This window comes from Myotis daubentonii, chromosome 4, assembly GCF_963259705.1.
Source record: "Myotis daubentonii chromosome 4, mMyoDau2.1, whole genome shotgun sequence".
Taxonomy (NCBI): Eukaryota; Metazoa; Chordata; class Mammalia; order Chiroptera; family Vespertilionidae; genus Myotis; species Myotis daubentonii.
In genome coordinates this window covers 11,038,464-11,059,988 of record NC_081843.1, presented here as the reverse complement: position 1 = coordinate 11,059,988, position 21,525 = coordinate 11,038,464, and the positions used below count along the sequence as shown (strand labels likewise).

General features: G+C 44.9%; 1 protein-coding gene across 2 annotated transcripts; it reads right to left on the bottom strand.

Moving 5' to 3' along the window:
* Window positions 1–1,650: 1,650 nt before the first annotated feature.
* Window positions 1,651–20,793, bottom strand: LOC132232802 (eukaryotic translation initiation factor 3 subunit C). Of its 2 annotated transcripts, none has more exons than XM_059692409.1 (21): window positions 20,688–20,793; window positions 20,414–20,552; window positions 18,534–18,599; window positions 18,254–18,443; window positions 17,750–17,875; window positions 17,513–17,567; window positions 17,307–17,410; window positions 16,829–16,956; window positions 15,202–15,361; window positions 14,961–15,064; window positions 14,403–14,544; window positions 13,857–13,982; window positions 13,633–13,726; window positions 12,639–12,829; window positions 12,171–12,395; window positions 4,951–5,314; window positions 2,495–2,654; window positions 2,347–2,412; window positions 2,177–2,264; window positions 1,913–2,075; window positions 1,651–1,818 (listed from the first exon to the last, which is right to left on the bottom strand). In XM_059692409.1, exons 2-21 carry the CDS (start codon window positions 20,512–20,514, stop codon window positions 1,736–1,738), a joined length of 2,736 nt encoding a protein of 911 aa, XP_059548392.1. In that variant the 5' UTR covers window positions 20,515–20,552; window positions 20,688–20,793; the 3' UTR covers window positions 1,651–1,735. The 2 variants fall into 2 exon arrangements, with proteins under 2 accessions (XP_059548392.1, XP_059548393.1); XM_059692410.1 differs by lacking the exon at window positions 20,688–20,793 and adding an exon at window positions 20,639–20,687.
* Between the last annotated feature and the right edge of the window lie 732 nt (window positions 20,794–21,525).

The following is a 21,525-nucleotide window of genomic DNA, read 5'->3' as shown; positions in this document are numbered from 1 at the left end:
GGTAAGCCAGCTTTAACCATGTAGATGAGAACCACCACCCGGGGGAGGGGGAGGGGTTGCTGGAGCAGTAAGACGGTGGAACCCTGAATCCTTAGATGATCTTGTTTAACAGTTGCTTAACCCTAAGCCTGGACCACTCCCTGATCCCTGGACTGTCACATGAGAAGTAAATGACAGTGACCCTCGAACAATATGGGAGTTAGGGGCGCCAAGTTTCATGCAGTTGAAAATCTGTGTGTAACTTCTGACGCCCTGCCCCAAAACTTAAGTTGTCCCTTGGTATCTGTGTTTAAGTGGACAGCCCAGTTTAAACCCATGTTGTTTAAGAGACAACTCTATTTTGTTTGCATCAATACTGTGGAGTCCCTTTGTTATAGCAGCACAGCTTACAGCCTAATTAATATGCATACCAAACTCATTTCCAGCTGCCTTGCTTATGCCCCCAATACCTTAAATTCAACGTATCAGCCCACCCTGCATCCTGTTCTTGTGTTCCTAAACACAAAGAATATCCCAACTACTTCTTGATAAGGGCTCTTTCTATCACCTATATATCCCATCAAGAGAATCTGTCATTCTTAAGTCAGGAAACTCCTACTCCTCTCAGGTTCAACTGGTCAGAAAGTCCAGCTTGTTACCTATATGCCTCTTCAATCCCTCACCTCTGATCCTAACCATCCTGGCTTTAGATCAGGGGTGGGCAAACTTTTTGACTCGAGGGCCACAATGGGTTCTTAAACTGGACCGGAGGGCCGGAACAAAAGCATGGATGGAGTGTTTGTGTGAACTAATATAAATTCAAAGTAAACATCATTACATAAAAGGGTACGGTCTTTTTTTTTTTTTTTTTAGTTTTATTCATTTCAAACGGCCCGCGGGCCATAGTTTGCCCACGGCTGCTTTAGATGCTTTTTACTTTCTGATTGACTCTCTGCCTCCAACTTCATACTTTACAATGCTGCTCCACAACCATTCTTAAAACTGAATCCATTTGTGAATTTTGTTTCCGAAAGTCCAAAGCATTTCAAGTCTTTGTCCTCTACACATACACTTTAATAAAAACCACTATCCTTTGCACTTGCTCTCATTCCTTTGCCTACATCAATGCTTCTCAAATATGGTGTATTCTTTTTTAAAAAGCTCCCAGTTTACATCAATACTTTTGAAAACGGTGCACAAATGAGGTAAACAATCACATGCTTCACTGTCACGATAATGGCCAAGTTTCTCAGTGCCTATGCTTAACTGTGGTGCCTGTTTTGTCACAGACTAACTGCGGGCCCACACTGGTCCAAGGACCACACTTCACACAGGTTTAGGCACACTCTCCTCTTCCTGATGGTGCACCACCACCCATCCACCCGCAAGGACGAGCCATCACTACTGCCTACTCCATTTTGTTTTCTGATATTTATGCCCCAGTCACATCCTGCTCAAATAGCCGCTACCTTTCCTTCACACCTGTTATAACTTACCACGTGGCTACAATTTTTTGTTAAATGCAAAAGAGCAGCAAGCTCTTTGAAGTCAGAGATATGTACAAGATATTTCTGCCTTGTGCCTGTCATAGGGTAGAAGCTAAGAAATAAAACTAGCATAATGAACTGCCTAAACACCTCTGTGGCGACATGCAGACAAACAGGAACTATAACAAGTTTAAATAGACCTTTAATGACTGGGATGTGGTTTAGGACTTAAAGGTTGTTGAAGGGTCTAGCCACGGGGGCAGAAGTGATCAGTAGGCTGTCTGAGACTGCTGCTGGCGGTAGCCACCCCGGCGCATGTAGCCTTCGTTTTTGCGGTAGCCATCCTTCTGGTCTGCAGGAGGGAGACGGGAAGGGGAGGGAGTGAATGCCAGCGGAGAGACAGGGAGTCAAGACGCTGGGAGAGCAGAGGGGATGGAACCACTCACCTCGGAAGTAGCCACCATAGGTACCCTGCTTGTGGTCAAACACCCGCTCATTATTTTCCACCAGGCTGCCCAGCTTTTCCGCCAGCTGCAGAGCCAGGTTCTGTTGGGCAGTAGGCTCCGTGCGGTGCATCACCACTGTCTGTGTTGGCTGGTCCAAGGAGGCCTGACGGGAATGAGCCAGAGATAGGGACAGGACACAGATCAGTCCCCTCCACTCCAAACTCCCCATGACTCACCTGCCCATTTACCACCCCTGGCCCTTACCATCAACTCCTCATTAATGATCATCTTGCTAATGATGGAGTGTACAGTGGGTAGGTCCAGCTCAAACATGTCAGACAGTGTCTCCATGCTGGGGAGAAAGAAGACAGGGAGCAACTAGGACCTGTGACCACAAAGCTGGGGCTGCTCTGCTTCCTCAGGGCTTATCCTACCTGATGGAGTCATAGACGCTGCTGTAGGTGAAGAGGTAGGTCCGTAGTGACTCTTCCTGGATCTTCCTATGGGATAAAGAACAGATCTTCAGGGAAGGAGACCAACCAGTCTTTTCTTCCCCACTCACATTTCCCCTCCTCGGCTCACCTAACCAGCATGGTTCGGACTTTGTCAGCCTCGGGGAAAAGGTCCCACACTTTGCCATTCATCTTCTCATTGATTATAAAGCTGTGGCAGGTCTTCCAGTCGCCCATCTTCATAGCCTTGGAGGCAGCGACCACATGTTCCCTCATTGATTCAGGGGGGCCTGAAAGGTGGGGAATGAGGCAGGGACTAGGAAAACCGGCACCAGGGTTCTGGCCCCAAGCACTGCTCAAGGAGGATCACAGGCTGGGAGAGCCAACAACCAGCCTGGAGACCTTCCCATCTCTCCACTGAACAGCCATGTGATTGTACAAGTCCTTTACTATCAGAGTAGGTTGATTTAGATTTAGACTAAATTAGTCCATGATGTGCTTAGGGAACCAGTGACCTCCTTGAAAATGTTGACAAATTGCTTTGGGTATCCTTATGTATATTATTCTAGAAAAAGGGTCCATAGTTTCCATCAGATTCTTATAAGGATCCTTGACCTAAAAAAAATTAACATCTCAACTGGAATGGTAGTTATCCAACTTCCTTCCTTCTTATACCACCTTCATGATTTTTGCCATATCTACTATATATCACACTGTTATCAATTTATTTTTCTTTAAAGTGGCTCACTCCTTTTCTTAAAAAAATTTAGCCTCGCCCTAACTGGTTTGGCTCAGTGGATAGAGCGTCGGCCTGCGGACTGAAGGGTCCCAGGTTAGATTCCGGTCAAGGGCATGTACCTTGGTTGCGGGCACATCCCCAGTAGGGGGTGTGCAGGAGGCAGCTGATCGATGTTTCTCATCGATGTTTCTAACTCTCTATCCCTCTTCTTTCCTCTCTGTAAAAAATCAATAATAATAATAAAAAAATTTAGCCTCACTTTAAATTTAAATTCTGATAAGTCATGGGTTTGATATGCTGATGGACTTTGGCCCCCAAAATACAGTTGTGAGAAACAAGCCAGGAAGATAGATATGGCAAAAAAAGAGGAGCTGGAATTCAGGGTAGACAATAAAGTATAAGAGCTCCAAGACTGGAAATGGAGGGCAGGTGAAGGGAACCATGAGCAGGGCCAAACCCAAAACGGGGACAACAAGCTTAAGCATGTTCACGGCTTAAGCCCAGTAGAAATGTGTGAATAGGGCTAAGGATGAGGAAAGACACAACCCTTTTGTGTTAGCTTCCATTTGATCACTTCTGAAAATTAGGCAAGGTTAGAGGTTCAAAGGATATTTCTCTACAAACCAAGCAGTAGTGTAGAGCTGAACTAGAAACTGGCTTTTGGCTCCACTGCAGGCACTGACACAGAATGGTAGTAACTGCGGTGAACTAGAGAGCACTAAGAGATGCTGGAAACACAGGCTTTCACTGGAAATTTCCAATTAAAGTATCACCACAAAAGCCAAACAAAATCTGCCTAAGGGGCACCTGCACTTCAACAGACCACACACACAGCCAGCAGAGGACAAATCTATAAAGGGATGCGGCCGTGAACAGTAAGCCTGACTCACTTGCCAAGTCCTTCAACCCCACTGGAAGGGCACAATTCAAATTCCTTTCCCAGTGAAATCAACTCATTCAACTGCTGGATTGATGGATCAGATCTTTCAGAAGTGATCAGAGGGGCCAATGTTAGATTCTGGAATGCCAAGGGTCTAGTTGGTTGGCTAAAAAATAATGCACATGAAGGGGAAAAAGAGGAATAAAGGTTAGAGAGGCACACATCAGCTATGTTAAAGTTAGGCAAGTCACTTAACTTCCATGCCTCAATTTCTGAATCAAGAAAAAGGGGGTAATAATAGTATCTACATTACAGAGTTATTAGTAATAAAGAATAAATTATTTTTACAGTGCCAGGCAGAAAAAAAGTACTATAAAATGTAACTTTATATTAAATAAGAAATACCACTGGAAACAGGTCATGAGTTTGACTTAGTGACTATGGAGAGTGAGCTTTACTCTAGGCAATGAAGAACCTCTAAAGGTGTGGAGGTGTATAGCAGCATAAATTCTATAGAAAGGTAAGGCTGACAAGCAGACTGAAATGAGAGAAAACAGAAAGCGGGGAGCTTAATTTGTAAGACAGAACAATGTATCCTATGGTGAGAGATTAGAGAAACTATTAAGTAAAAAGGATGCCTTAAGGTTCTCTATGAAGATATCATTAAATCAAATAGAATCAAATTATTCCCTTTAGCTTCTCTCAATCCTTTTATTAAAAGTAATCAACGAACAGCCTGGCTGGTCTGCAGGTCATGGTACAATACCCAGTCAGGGCACATGCCCAGGTTGTGGGCTTGATCCCCAGTAGGGAGTATGCAGAAGGCAGCTGACCAATAATTCTCTCTCATCAGTGATGTTTCCATCTCTCCCTCTCCCTTTCTCTCTCTGAAATAAATAAAAACACTTAAAAAGTAATAAAGGAACAAAGAAGTGAAGTTTGTCCCACTACAGAGCCTCATACTCACCCAACAGGGGCTGTCGCTCGCCCACCCGCAGCTGGTGATGGAACTGCTTGCTGATCATGCGTCGGCGGGCATCACTTTCATGGGCGGCCATGTAGGGGATCTCCAGGAGCATGGCAGACACCAGATACACACACTCCAGCAGCTCCAGGTTGATGTGCAGGTGGAAGGGCACCTGCCGGCGCCGCTCCACCTTTTCCTGCTCCTGGTTGCGCTCCTGGAGGCTGCGCAGCAGCAGACCCTGACCCAGGAGCTCCTTGGCCCGGCCACTTGACTGGATGTCCAGCAGGGCATTGTGAGCATCCTTGGTCAGGCCCTGGCGGAAGGCACAGATGCCCAGCTGCACCATGGTGCGGTTGTACAGGATCTGGGAGCAAAGGATGATGCACTCAGAGGTGACAGTGATGGGCAAGTCATTCCAAGTTGTTCATTCATTCAACAAATATACAAATACTCAACAAATGATACACTGATGTGGGGAGCACCAGGCAATAGGATGGGACTGAGAACAAAACAGACAAGTCCCTGCTCCACCACAGAGCTTCCATTTTAGGGATTGGGTGTGGAAGAAGAAGAACCACAATATACAGGTGGGACTCGTGCTAAGGAGGAAAATAAAGCAGAGGAGGAAATGAAGGGAGTTTATGTGGTGGTGGTAGTGGTGGGAGCTCACAATTTTATACAGGATAACTAGGGAAGGCCACATCTTGATGGGAATGTTTAAATAAATACCTAATAGAAAAAGAGGGAGCAAGTCCTGCAGGTAACTGGGAGAAAAGCATTGTAGAAAAAAGAAAAAGCAAAGGCAAAGGCCATGTGCAAGAGTTGTGCCAGGTGTACTTGAGGAACAGGAATGTGAAATGGCCACGGCTGATAAGAAAGATGTGATCATAAACCAGAGGATGAGCAAGCACACAGCCATGTAAGCCAGGTTAAGGATTTTAAGATGGAAAACCATGGGAAGGTTTTGAGCGAGTAAGTGATATAATCTGACGTAATTTAATATGGCTACTGTATTAAGAGTAGCCTTTGGGGGTGGACTGGAAGTGGTCAATGGGGGGAAAAAGGGGACATATGTAAAAAAAACCCACTCAATAGTTTTTTTTGTTTGATTGCTTCTTTTTAAAGAAGGTCAGAAGCAGAGAGAGACCAAGATGATGGTGGCTTAGACCAGAGGGTAGCACTGAATGTGATAAGTGGTTAGATAAGGAGTTTGAACAGAAATGGCTGGGGAAGCAGATGTAGTACGTGAGAGAAAAACAAGAATCATGGATGATGCCAAAGTTTCTGACCTCGGCAACTGAAAAATGGACTTGCCACTAATTAAGACGAAAAGATTGTAAGCAACACAGACTTTTTTAAGGGGGGAAAGACTAAGTATTAATAACAGCAAATACACAGAGGTCAGTATCAGTCATAAACAGATGCAAAGAACCTTAAAAATTATTAGTAAACAGAATCTAGCAACATTTAAAAGAGATAATAAATCTTGACCAAGTAGGATATATTTCAGGAATGAAGGCTTATATAAAAATCTAAAATCATGGTTATTCACCAAATGAACAGAACAAGGGAGAAATTAACCGTGTATCATTTCAATAGATGCAGAAAAAGCTTTTGACAAAATTCAATATCTGTTTTGACAAAAATTCTCATTGAACTTGGATCAATCTGAGAAAGGATATTGACCAAAATACTGCAGCTAACATTATACCTAACAACGCATTTCCTAGAACGTATTCCCCTCATTAAGAAGCGCATGACTGTACTAGAGCTAAGTGAATTTAGCAAAATGGTAGGATACACTGAAAGTTAACAATTGAAAAATGATTTCTTTTTTAAAAAAAATTACATTTACAAAAGTGTCAGATATCACATGATATTCAGGAAAATTTTTTAAAAAGATGTCTAATACTTCCAACATTGCAGAGAGAAACTGAAGAAAATAAATGAAGAGATAACATGTAAGACTGAAAGGTTCAATATTTACTTAACATGTGAATTTTCCTAAAATTATTTTATAGATTTGATAAAATCCCAGCAGATATTTTTGTAGAAACTGACAAGCTGACTCTAAAATTTATGTGGAAATGCAAAGATCACAAAATATCCAAATCATTGCAAAAAAAAAAAAAAAAAAGTTGGCGGACTCTTATCACTGACTTTTGAGAGTTACTCTAAAGGCACAGCAATCAAGACAGTATTATAATGGCATAAAGACAGACAAAAACATGAATGAATGGACCAGAACAGAGAGCCCAGAAATACACTCACACTTAAAGGGTCCAGTAGTATTCCACAAAGGCACCAAAGCAATACAATGGGGATAGACCTTCTCTGACCCTGACTTCACACCATACGCAAAAATCACAGATTTAAATGTGAAAGCTAAAACCATAAGAACTTAAAAAAAAAAATACAGAGAAGAATATCTTCATGAATTACAAGTAGGCAAAGGTTTCTGTCACTAGGACCCAGAAAATAACCATAAAAAAAAACCTACACCAAAAGGAATGGTTAAGAAAATGAATAGGCAAAGCACAAAATGGAAGAAGATTATTTGGAAAACTTTGACCTGATAAAGAACTGGCATCCAGGATATATAAAGAATTCCTACAACTCAATAATAAAAAGACGAACAATCCAATCTTTAAAAGCAATAGGCAAAAGTTGCTCTAGCCGGTTTGGGTCAGTGGTCACAGCGTCAGCTTGTGGACTGAAGGGTCGAGTGTTCAATTCCGGTCAAGGGCACATACCTCTGTTGCAGGCTGGATACTCAGGGAATGTGGATGTGAGGGGGCAACCCATCAATGTGTCTCGCATCAATGTTTCTCTCCCCTTCCCTTCCACTCTCTCTGAAAATCAATATCCTCGGGTGAGGATTAACAAACAAACAAAAACAGTAAGCAAAAGTTGACCAGACATTTCATGAAAGAAGACAGATAAAGGACAAATCAACAAAAAAATAATCCATTTCAAGAGTTTTTGGGGAAATACAAATGAACACCATGGGATTCCATTACACAACCACCAATATGGCTAAAATTAAAAAAGACCTACAATATAAAACATTCACAAGGAACACTCACACATTACTGGTAGGAATATGAAATGACATAACCAACCACCTCAGTTTCTAATAAAACTAAACATACACCTACACTATGATGCAGCAATTTTACTCTTAAGTATTACCAAAGAGAAAACATATATCCACACAAAGATTTGTACATTAATGTTCACAACAGCTTCATTCACAAACTGGAAATACACCAGCAATCTATCCAGACAAAAATAGATCAAGAACTTGTAATCAGAGAACCAAGATGGCGGCATAGGTTAACGCCAGCGTTTGCTGCTTTGAACAACTACTTCAAAAGTGAAATCAAAAAAACGGAAGGGACATCACCCAGAACCACAGGAACACTGGCTGAGTGGAAGTCCTACAACTAGGAGGAAAGAGAAACGCATACGGACACTCAGAGGAGGCGCAGTGCTGAAGTCAAATTCTGAGGTGCGGAGTGCGCGGAGCGGGCTGGCGGCGGAGGGCGCGGTTGGTGTTTTCAATCGGGAGGGAGTCGCAGACTCTGAGCACCAGATCCGGGCGAGTCTTTAGGGACCCAGACTCAAACGGGAGAAGCGGGACTGTCTGGCTTCGGTCAGAGCGAGGGCAGCTTTCTCTCCGAGCTTTGCAGCGGGTGCTGGGACTCAGAGAGGCAGAGCCCCTGGGGACAGGACTGAGAGCCGCCATAACTGCTCTCTCCGGCCCACCCTGTTGATCCTGTGCGACCCACCCCGCCCAAGCCCTGCACAGAGGCATTTGCCGGATAGCCTCAGGCAAAGGCTAGATTAGCACCTCCCTAGAGGACAGAAGTTCTCTCACTGCTGACACAGCTGATTCTCATAGCCACTTGGCCTGGAGGTCAAACCCTCCCTGGAATTAGCTACAACAATCAAGATTTATCTATAAGACTGCGAACAAAGACCACTAGGGGGTGCACCAAGGAAGCATAACAAAATGCGGAGACAAAGAAACAGGACAAAATTGTCAATGGAAGAAACAGAGTTCAGAACCACACTTTTAAGGTCTCTCAAGAACTGTTTAGAAGCTGCCGATAAACTTAATGAGATCTACACGAAAACTAATAGGACCCTCGATCTTATATTGGGGAACCAACTAGAAATTAAGCACACATGGACTGAAATAACGAATATTATACAGACGCCCGACAGCAGACCAGAGGAGCACAAGAATCAAGTCAATGATTTGAAATGCGAGGAAGCAAAAAACATCCAACCGGAAAAGCAAAATGAAAAAAGAATCCAAAAATGCGAGGATAGTGTAAGGAGCCTCTGGGACAGCTTCAAGCGTACCAACATCAGAATTATAGGGGTGCCAGAAGATGAGAGAGAGCAAGATATTGAAAACCTATTTGAAGAAATAATGACAGAAAACTTCCCCCACCTGGTGAAAGAAATGGACTTACAGGTCCAAGAAGCGCGGAGAACCCCAAACAAAAGGAATCCAAAGAGGACCACACCAAGACATATCATAATTAAAATGCCAAGAGCAAAAGATAAAGAGAGAATCTTAAAAACAGCAAGAGAAAGAAACTCAGTTACCTACAAGGGAATACCCATACGACTGTCAGCTGATTTCTCAACAGAAACTTTGCAGGCCAGAAGGGAGTGGCAAGAAATATTCAAAGTGATGAATACCAAGAACCTACAACCAAGATTACTTTATCCAGCAAAGCTATCATTCAGAATTGAAGGTCAGATAAAGAGCTTCACAGATAAGGAAAAGCTAAAGGAGTTCATCACCACCAAACCAGGATTATATGAAATGCTGAAAGGTATCCTTTAAGAAGAGGAAGAGGAAGAAAAAGGTAAAGATACAAATTATGAACAACAAATATGCATCTATCAACAAGTGAACCTAAGAATCAAGTGAATAAATAATCTGATGAACAGAATGAACTGTTGATTATAATAGAATCAGGGACATAGAAAGGGAATGGACTGACTATTCTTGGGGGGGGGGAAGGGGTGTGGGAGATGTGGGAAGAGACTGGACAAAAATCGTGCACCTATGGATGAGGACAGTGGGTGGGGAGTGAGGGCGGAGGGTGGGGCAGGAACTGGGAGGAGGGGAGTTATGGGGGGGGGGGAAGGAACAAATGTAATAATCTCAACAATAAAGATTTAATTTAAAAAAAAAAAAAAAGAACTTGTAATCAAAACAGTATGGTTCTGGCATAAAAACAGACATGGATCAATGGAATAGAGAGTCCAGAAATAAACCCACACCTTTGTAGCCAATTGATATTCAACAAAAGAGGCAAGAATATACAATGGGGCTAAAGAGTCTATTCAATAAATGTTGTTGTACAGATACGTGCAAAAAAATGAAACTGCACCACCTTCTTACACCATACACAAGAATAAACTAAAAATGGATTAAAGACTTACATGTAAGACCTGAAACTATAAAAATCCTATAAGAAAATGTAGGCAATAAAATCTTGGACATTTCTCTTAGTAATATTTTTTCTGATATATCTTCTTGGGCAAGGGAAACAAAAGACTAAATAAACAAATGGGACTACATCAAATTAAAAAGTTTTTGCACAGCAAAGAAAACCATCAACTAAATGAAAAGTCAATGAATGTGAGAGCATATTCACCAGTGATACATCTAATAAGGGATTAATATCCAAAATTTAAAAGAACTCATACAAGTCAACATCAAAAAACCAAACAATCCAATTTAAAAGTGGGCAAAGGACCTGAATAGACACTTCTCCAAACAGGACAACCAGATGGCCAATAGACATGAAAAGATGCTCAGCATTCCTAATCATCAGAGAAATGCAAATTAAAACCACAATGAGATATCACCTCCTAACTGTCAGAATGGCTACCATCAGTAAATCAACAAGTGTGGGAGAGGATCTGGAAAAAGGGAAACCCAGTGCACTGTGGTGAGAATGCAGATTGGCGCAGCCACTATGGAAAACAGTATGGAGTTCCTCAAAAAATTTAAAATGGAACTTCCTTATGATCCAATGACTCCACTTCTGAGAATATATCCAAAGAAACCCAAAACACTACTTCAAGAGAATATATGCACCCCTATGTTCACTGCAGCCTTATTTACAAAAGCCAAGCTATGAAAGCAGTCCAAGTGTCCATCAATAGACAAGCAGATAAAAAAGCTGTGGTACATTTATACAATGAAATATTACTCTGACACAAAAAAGAAAATTTCTTATTTGTGATAGTATGGATGGGCCTAGAAAGTATTAAGTGAAGTAAAATCAGTCAGAGAAAGACAAATACCATGTGATTTCACTTATAAGTGGAATCTAAAGAACAATATAAACCAACCAACCAACCAACCAACCAACCAACCAACCAACCAACCAGAAACAGGTACATAAATGCAGAGAAGACCAATGATCGCCAGAGGGGAGAGGGATTGGGGAACTGGGTGAAAAGGTGAAGGGATTGATAAATACAGATTTGTAGTTACAAAATAGTCATAAGATCTAAGTACAGCAGAGGACATATAATCAATATTTTAACAACTATGTATGGTGCCAGGTGGCACCAGAATTGTCAGGGGAAACACTTTGTACACCTGAAACTAATGTAAAAGTAAACTGTAATTGAAAAGAAAAAGAGTCATACAATGAAGTAAAAAAGAACAAATGAAAGTGCTATTTAAAAACCACCATCAGGAAGGTTCACCAAATATTCACCACGTGAGTATTAATTATATTAAACACACATTTAAAGACACAGCTTCAAATATCCTCACAATGAAGCACACACAAAATTAGTTGCTCCACTGTTGTGTCCCAACACGTCACATTACATTTGGATCCCTGTCTTCCAATTGGTTTGACAACTTCTTAAAGAGTTCTTTTCACCTTTTTAAACAAGATGATCACCTAATGTGCCGAAGTAGACACATTAGAGGAATAATAAATGTTAGTTGAACCCAAATCTCTATCCCACAGGACTCTAATGCTGTTGGACCAGTACAATAAAATGTTAATACGCACGGGATCAAAGAATGCTGGCAATTGGGAAAGACCAAAGGTTTACTTACATCTGAATCAGCCAAAGTGACTAATTTGATTGAGCCACTGTGCTCCAATAGGGACCTGGCCTGGTCTTCCCTTTGCCACTAAAACCAGAGCGTCTCCTCATCCTACCTGTACTGGAGGATCCGCGTGCTGAATGTTGTCTTGTAGGTGGCTCATAAGCATGAGGTCACGGGCCTGGTACCAGCGGGAGTGCAGGGCATGATGGTAGATATGGCAGAGGATGGCGCATGTGCGAATTCGGTCTGTGCGGTCTTTGGCATAGATGTACTTGCAAAGTCTCTCCATCAGCAGAGCTGAGTCCTCACCCTCATTTTCTGCCTGATCTTGGTCAGACTGGGGGGCAGGGGAGCGGGGGTGATGTTATTGTTTGGTGAGGGGAAGAGAAGGTACCAACAAAGACAGTGGCTCTAAATGGCTTAGGCATTAGCAACCAAATAGGAGACTCCACCCAGCCTCACCCCAGGAAGTTCCACTTCAGGAAGCTCCCAGGGAAGGAAGTTTGCCACCAACTCCTGACAGATATGTAGGACAGACTGACATCTCTCTCTCCCCCCCGACACTTGGCCAAGCACTCACCTTTGAGGAGCCCTCAGGGAGGGTAAGCTGCCGTTGATGGGCCTTGTAATCAAACTTGTAGTAGGTGTGGAGAATGCGCCTCAAGTAGACACGACAGATCTCCTCAGTGGTCCCCTTCTCTTCCAGGTAGTGTTGCACACGCTCAATGATGGCACACACCTGCGCCTCATCCTTCAGGTGCTCCACATACTCTGGCAGGGAGAGCACCATCCTCAGCTCAGCCAGGCACCCAGGCTTTCTCAGTCACCCGTCCCTGACCAATCCAGTTGCCTATGTATGTTTTCTGCACCCATCAGATCCTGTCCTGGTATACACCACGCTCACTTTCTGTTCCTCCTGTTAGGTGTTCTCTTCTGCTAATTCCTTCCGATTAACTCCCCCTCCTCCTCATTCTGATCTCACCTCAAATAGCCTCTACCTAAGGATGCTCTGTTCAACCATTATCTAAAGCTGCTACTCTTCGAGGCTCTAGCACAGGTCCCAATTTGAATTTCGAATTCAGAGTTGATATCATCTAAAATTACCTCATTTGTTTATCTGGGAAAAAACAAAGGTTTACTGCCGTCCCCCAGCACTGAATGTGAACTCAATGAGCATGAAGGCGTCTTGCTGCCTTGTTCACTGCGACATCCTTGACTCAGTGGGTACATGTGGGCATTCACATTTTACTCTGGAAATGTCCTGTATTTTCCCCACCCCAATGTCCCTGATCCAAGCTAAACAAGCCAAATGGGCAGAGGCCGTACCCCAATGATTCCCGAAGTGTGGTTCCCAGACCAACTGCACCACCTGGAAACATGTTAGAAATGCAAATTTGAGGCCCCACTCAGACCCACTGAATCAGGATTTAAGGGAGAGTGACCCAGTATCTCAGGCCCTCCAGAGTGAATGCTCTGGGGAAAAAACTGGCTTTCCAAATGCTCGTTTAGTATAATCCTTAGTTTTAGTCCTTGCACATTTCCTCTCAGTGATGTCCATGCTTGCTCAGGCTCACCTTGGGAGTGAGGGTCAGTATTTTGCATTATTTTGGTAAATTCTTCATCCATCCGTTCCACCAGAGTTAGGATACAGCCACGGACACGCAGTGGCTGTAAAGATAAAGGAGTAGTAAACCAACCAGCCCATACCTCAGTCCAAACTTGATCGTTATTTCCATCAAACTTTCTCAAAGCAGACAACATACACATCTCCAATTAGCCTGCCAATTCCTCTCTTTACCTGGTCAACATTATGCAGGTTCTCACTCTCTTCCAGAATGTTCTCTCCAACAAAGATGTTAGGGTTTGCAAACAGGATGTCCATCAGCTCATTGATGCAATCCAGGCACTTCTGCCACATCTCAGGCTGCCAAGAGATCAGATGGCAGTCAGAGGTGTGCAGGGGGAATGTGGAGGAGCCTCCCAAAAGCCCCTTCACCAGAACACACAGAGCCTTCAACTACTAAGACTGTTTCCACAGCCCTTGAGGTTTTAAAATATATTTTTATTGATTTCAGAGAGGAAGTGAGAGGGAGAGAGAGATAAACATCAAAGATGAGAATCATTGATCGGCTGCCTCCTGCATGCCCCCCACCGGGGATCGAGCCTGCAACCCAGGCATGTGCCCTTACCTGGAATTGAACCCAGGACCCTTTAGTCCACAGGCTGACGCTTCTATCCACTAAGCCAAAGGAGCTAGGGCCACAGCCCTTGAGTTTTAAGACACTAGGCACCTTCCCCCAACCCACCAGCTCAGCCTTGGAATGCTCCTCTTTATTGCCCTCACCTTCATGTACGTAGCCAGGTTGGGGTTGTAGTCATAGAGAGAGGCGATGATATTGAACTTGATCTTAATGGCGACACCCTCCCCAAGATTGTTTTCAGAAGCGATCTGAACCAGCAGCTGTAGCAGCTCAATCTGGGATGCACTAGAGGGTCCAGAACAGGGTGAGGCATCAAAGACAAGTCAAAAATCTCATCCTGTCATACAGCATGCTTCCTTTGCACAAGTAAGGCAGCCTCATTCCCAATACCCCCATCCTCACTCCTATATACTTGCTTCTCCTTTATAAATTTCAAACAGAAACAGCACTGATGCTAACAAGCTATCATCCTCTTTAGTCACTGAGTGACTAAAGAAGGTGAGCATTATTCCCATTTTATAGATGGGAACAGTCCTAAGAGGACAAGTGATTGACTTAAGGTCAAAGGGAGAGTAAACAGCAGAAAATGGACTGGGATGGTTTATGAAGACCATTCCTTCTATGGAGCCACACACACACATCTTCCAAAACAGCCTCAACCTCCACCCTGTAGTCCCACAACCCGGATCCACGAATCTCACCGATCAGTTCCTTTCTTGCCTCGTGCCTGCAGAATTTCATTCAGTTTCTTGATGACAACAGCATGGGTGATCTCAGTGCCCTTGGCAAACATTTTTGGTTTCTCCTAGGCAACACAGATCCTGTCATGTGCAAGCCAACAGGAATTCGTTCCTGCCTTAACTTTTCTCCCAACCCAATCAGACTGGGCCTGTATGCTCTTCCAAACTGTTTCCCAACTCATTTTAATTCTAAAATTCTCACCTTAACGAGGGGCACTCCACCTCGGACCCTTTCCCACTCCCCGCCTTCATTGTCCTCCTCCTCCTCATCCAAGCGCTTAGATTTCCTATCGTGCTTCTTCTTGGCTTTGTCCTCCCGTTTCTTCTCAGCAGCCTTCTTGTCCTCCTCTGTGGCCGGGGCTCTGCCGGGAGACACAGGAAATGAGAGACCAGTCCCCTTCTCCCTACAGCTTCTTCCTACCACGAAGTTTCTTTCCTCTGTAGAGTCCTGCATCCAAGCTACACTCTACAAGAATGACCTAAAGTTAACCATTAACCACAACAAGGACCACTAAGCATTGAATTTGCTGGATGACTTTCCAAGGTATGTCACCATTTTACACGCACTGAGACTCTTATGAAGGGAACAATATAGCCTGTTCTAATAAGGCAGAGGTAACCAGGCCGCTGCAGACACAGAAATAGCCTGTCATGTTGCTCCACTGCTAATCTCTAAGGTTTCCCAGAGAATCCCTAAGAAATATAGTTGTTCTCTGATACTAACTGCTCTGTCCACACTGACCTGGGAACAAATTTTAAGTTGATTAGTTGGTGGCTAGTAAAAAGACTTTCCTAAGTTTCTTTTTTAAAAAAATATATATTTTATTGATTTTCTACAGAGATGAAGGGAGAGGGATAGAGAGTTAGAAACATCGTTAAGAGAGAAACATCGATCACCTGCCTCCGGCACACTCCCTATTGGGTATGTGCCCGCAACCAAGGTACATGCCCTTGACTGGAATTGAACCTGGGACCCTTAAGACCGCAGGCCGATGCTCTATCCACTGAGCCAAACCGGTTAGGGCAATGCCAACTTTTAAAAGCAGAAAAGCCAACACAAAAAGCAGCAATAGTTCTGCCAACTAAAAGAGCAGTGTTGCCCAGTCAGTGTTGCTCAGTGGTTGAGTGTTGACCAATGAACCCTGAGGTCATGGCTCGACTCCAGTCAGGGCACATGCCAGGGTTGTGGGCTCCATCTCCAATAGGGGAAGTGCAGGAAGCAGCTGATCGATGAGTGTTAAGTAACTTACCCAAAGTTGTACAGCTACTAAATAAAAGACTAAGTTTTCCCATTCTATGACGGTCCCAGGATTATTCGGGAAGGCTTGCTATATACTAAGAAGTACTACGGTATACACTAAGAAGATCTCTGAAATAAAGATAATAATAGCTACCATCACTAAGAGCTCCCATTTCAATACTGGGCTAAGCCATTTCTCTATATCACCTCCCTATTCTTGCAGCTATCCTTGAGACAGGGTTAAGTACCATCCCATTTTACAGATGAGGAAACCAGAGACGGAAAATGCTCTATAACTTGTCCAGCACTGCACAATGAATCAGTGCCAAACTGAGATTTACACTCAGTCCACGTGTAGTGAATAATGTCATCGTTAAATATTTGGACTCTGGAGCTTTCAAACCCAATCCTCAGGACACATTAGCTTTGTGAGCTTGGCCAACCAGTGTACTAGACTCTGAGATCCCTTTGTGAAAAGGGAGCAGTTGGCATCTACAACCTGAAAGGACTCCATGGAAGAAGCAACCACCTTCAAGACGATTAACGGTGTCCTACTCTTCCCACTGTAGCGAGGTACCACTTCTCTTACTTTTTAAGGAATCTTGAGGCCAGCACGGTCTGTTTCCCTTCCTCCTCCTCTGAGTCTGAGTCAGAAGATGTTGAACCTGTGTCCCACTCTTCATCCTCTTCTGAATCTTCTGAGTCCTCATCTTCATCCTTGGAGGGGAAAAAAGGATCAGTAGAGACAAGATGGGGAGACTGACGACTCTCTCTGCTCCCATAACACACGTTTCAGAGGCTTACAGATGGGAACAAGAGTGGTTCTTCATGGAATCAGGATATTAAGACCTAGAATAGACCACCAGGGCCAGAGAGTAGTGACTTGCCCCAGAATCCAGTTTTCCATATTCCAGTGCACTCAGTGCTCTGATCCAAGAGGAAGTCTGTTCTCAAACCACACTCCACTAAACCAACCCCTCCTAACCCTAGGGTTCTATGAGACTTTTCTTCTCCCAAGAATGGCCCATGGGAAGCAAATCACCCCTCATTATAACCCTGGCTCTGACCTCCATCTTTTTGAGGAACTTGCGACTCTCCCCAGAAGGAGCTTCTGATTTCTTCTTCAAGAAAGCCGCAGCACTGACTCCGTCCTCATCCCCATCTGAAGAGCCTGGTGGGAAGAGCAAGGCTGAAGGACAACCAAGAAACCAGGCCAAGGGACCCACTAATTTTAGACTTCCTAACCATTTGCAATAAGGGTATTCTCTCTCACCTTCTGAATCCTCCTCATTCTTCTCAGCATCTTCATCTGCAGACTGCTCAGGGTTCTTTAAAGAGGGAAATAAATGAGACCATAATTAAGGATGCCTACCAACCACCACACCATACTACCCCTCCACCCTAGAGTTTTGTCATGACTCCTTCTGTCACATCTCCCATTTGCAAATGTTTTGTCTGTCATGAGGTCACTGTCCCCACAGTTCAAAGAGTCTGCGCCTAGCACCCCCACCTGCTTATAATTTGTAATATGGGACTCAAAATCTCGGTTATATTTTCGGATCTTCTGGCGCAGAGTGCTCAAGGCCTTGGCGTTGTTCTTGTTCATCTTCTTCTTTCCTTCCTTATCTTCCCATAGCTAAAGGAACAAAGAGAGAAGAAAGGAATCTGAGACTAAATAGTATTTCCTAAATTTCAGGCTTTACCACCATTTTTTAATATATCTGCACACCATCCGTACTACTTATTACACCTGTTATTTTTAAAAGACCTTTTACATATCACCACTAAAAGTACAAAACCACAAATAAGAGATAATGTAAAAATAAGTACAATTAAAATTCTTGGCTAAAAAATAAAAAAGGTCCTTCTCTTCACTCTATCCCCTTATTCCCTGTGTTCTGGGAAACACTGTATATAGGGCAAACCACCAAGAGGGGATATGATCCCTGAAGTGGGTTAGAAGCAGGCCCCAGGTTCACACCCCTTTGGGTCCCCTTCCCCACAGGAGTCACACCTCATTAAGATAGTCCTCCAGGTCAGCCAGGATGCGGATGTAGAACCGGGGGACACCTTCCTTGTCCACAATGCTTTTAGCCTTCCCATAGGCCTTTCCCAGGAGCTCAAATTCTTCCAGGCACTTGGTGACATCCCGAATTTTCATGGCATTACGGATGGTGCGGATAAGGTTGGTCAACTCCTCAAACCTGGGTTGGGGGACCAACGGCATATTGGACACACTCACCATCACCCACCGTCCAATGAGCCGCTGCTCCAGAGGCTCCCCATGGCCTCACCTCTTGTCCTTGGCACTTCGAACCACTCTCTTGGTGTCTTCTTCATCTTCACTCAGCAACAAGGGCCTGAAGGAACAGAGAACGTTAATCTCCCTTTCTATTTCCGGTCTTTCCAAGTGATCCCTACTTCTCAGATGGGGAAGATAGAACTGAGTAGCTTAGGCCATTGGTACCACACTCACCCTACTTGATCCTGCCTCTTCATAGCCTCCTCATATACAACTCAATCTTTTAAGCTTACTTCAAGTAAGGCCTTTTGCCAAATGTTATGGAGCACACACAGATCTCCATCCTCTCAAAAGTAAACAACGATGCTTGTGTACGATGCCACAAAACTCACTATGTGAAGACAGGCACTAAGAAGTACTGAAAGAAGCTGAGAAAGGGGCACTGTAGCTAGAATGAATGGGCAAGTGTTCAGGAAAGTGGTACCTGAACTAGGTCCTAGAAAACAATGTGTCCCAGAGTGTGAGAGGCCAAGGACAAAGAAAGTCTCAGTGGCTTTAACACTTCCACTGCCAGTATTTTTCTTTTCTTAAATTTTTAAATTGATTTCAGAGAGGAAGGGAGAGGGAGAGAGAGGTGGAAACATCAATGAGAGAGACTCATTGATCGGCTGCCTCCTGCACAGCCCCCACTGGGGATCGAGCCCCAACCCAGGCATGTGCCCTTGGCCGGAATCGAATTGTGATCTCGTGGTTCATAGGTTGACGCTCAACCACCAGACCACATGGGCCGGGCAACCCATATTTCTCTTCTTTATATATATATATACATATATATATATATAATTTTTTTTTTTTACAGAGAGGAAAGGAGAGGGATAGAGAGTTAGAAACATCGATGAGAGAGAAACATCGATCAGCTGCCTCCTGCACACTCGCCACTGGGGATGTGCCCGCAACCAAGGTACATGCCCTTGACCGGAATCGAATCTGGGACCCTTGAGTCCGCAGGCTGACGCTCCATCCACTGAGCCAAACCGGTCAGGGCCATATTTCTCTTTAGTAATGAGAAAACAGACCACAGACAGCATTCAGCTATCAATCTCTCTCTTCTATCTTACTAATTTCCCCCAAACCCCCTCCCCCCACATCATCCTTGCGCCAGACGCCATGCTACTCACTCTCTCTCTCTCTCTCTCTCTCTCTCTCTCTTTCTTATTGACTTGAGAGAAACATCGATTTGTTGCTCCCCCTATTCATGCATTCATTGGTTCACTTGACCTGCGATCAAATCCGCAACCTTGGTGAATCAGGAGGAGGCTCTAACCAACTGAGCGCTCCCACCAGAGCCTTCCAACATGTATTTTTAAACAGTAGACAGTCATGTGGCAAAATGATGATGGTGCCGTGGTGTGTGACAGCAAGCTGAGAAACACCACGCCACTGTTTCAAGGGGTGAAAAGAGTTTTTAATCTGCAGGGCGGGGAAGGACGTTTAAGCGGAGGTAAACACCAGGAATACAACAGGTGTTTTAAGTCCCCGCCCGCAGCGCCAGGTGGCTGGGCTTCAGAGCCACAGCAAGGTGCCTTTTGGGGTCCGATGCCGAACAGAGGAGGGGAGGCTGGGGGGGCACCAAGGCTGTGGACAAGGAGGCCAGTGAGGAAGCGGATGCAACAGGCCCGGCCGGCGGGAAACCTCTCGGACATCCCTGGTCTCCGGTGGGTTCCCAGCTCACGGCGCCCTAAACGTGAAGGCTGTCCCTCCAATGCCGTTCCGGCGCCTTAAACTCTCAGCATCCTCAGAACCCGCTTTCGCCGCCTCCCAGGGAACCTCCCGCTCCCACCTCCTTTCTCCCCCATCCCGCACGCACGGCCTCCCCACTCCCGCGAACCCGCGCTTCCCGAGTGGGCACACGACGCAAGCCCTGCCACTCACTGTTTGCCGTAGTTGCCCCCGACAGGTTTGGTGACGAGCTCCTCCCCGGACAGGGACGACTCGGACTCGCTGTCCGAACCGGTGGTAAAAAACCGCGACATGGCGACGGCGCTGAGGGTTGCGGCGGGCGCGGCCGGACCTGCGGGAGAGCCGGAGTGACGCGCCGCGAGCAGGGGCCCGAGCCGCCGCCTCCCGGCCGCCACCCAGCACCGCCCCTGCGCGTACCCCGACCCGGGCCCTCCTTCTTGAAACACGCGGACCAAGAAATACCTACCGGCTGGGCCTGCGAGTCACACCGCGAAACAGCGGAAACGCGGAGAGGAAAGAAGGCGGCACTGACGTCACTTCCGGGGCGCCGGCAAACGATACCCGGCAACTACAACTCCCAACGGCCTTCGCGCCGCACAGGGGGCGGGGACAGGCCCGATGCGCCCTGGGAAGGAAGTACGGCACCTCTACATGCCCTGATCGGGCGGCGCGTTGTTATCCTTTATCAGTCACAGATTTCGAGCCTCACGCCTCACCTGTGGAATCAGGGTCTCAGGGCCAAGAGTTTACTTTTTAAAAACGTGCACGTACCCGGCCGGCGTGGCTCAGTGGTTGAGCGTCAGCCTATGATGAACCCGGAGATCGCGGTTCGGTTCTGGTCTGGGCACAGTAGGGGGCGTGCAGGAGGCATCGGATCAATGGTTCTCTTTCATCATTGAGGTTTCTCCCTCTCCCTCTCTCTGAAATCAATAAAAAATATTTTTTAAAAAAGTGCACGTGATGCTGATGAGCTGCTGTGTTTTGGAACTAGAGCAAACTTCGTCGGTCAGACTTTGAATTCAAATACCAGCTTGGTCACTTGTTAATGTTTGAAGTTAGGCAAATTTCCCAACCTCTCTGTGCTTCAGTCTACCCAAGCTGTAAAATGACAATAATGACACTGACTTCATAGGGTGTTATGAGAATTAAATGCCTTAGTATATATGAAGCATTTAGGACAGTGTCTTGTACAAAATAAACATGTAGTAAGTCATTCCACAAATACTTGTTTACTGAGCATTTGTTATGAACCAGCAGTGTCCTAGGCACTGGGTGCAGCAGTGAACAAAATAGAAAGGGACCCT

What these genes read in the sequence shown, in the direction of transcription:
- LOC132232802 (XM_059692409.1), bottom strand. Translation starts at nt 20,514, where the DNA reads ATGTCGCGGTTTTTTACCACCGGTTCGGACAGCGAGTCCGAGTCGTCC. An exon ending in TACTGACCCTCACTCCCAAG is followed by an intron (nt 12,830 to 13,632) that starts GTGAGCCTGAGC and finishes TCTCCCTGCCAG; the next exon opens with AGTATGTGGAGCACCTGAAG. An exon ending in TCCCTGAGGGCTCCTCAAAG is followed by an intron (nt 12,396 to 12,638) that starts GTGAGTGCTTGG and finishes CCTGCCCCCCAG; the next exon opens with TCTGACCAAGATCAGGCAGA.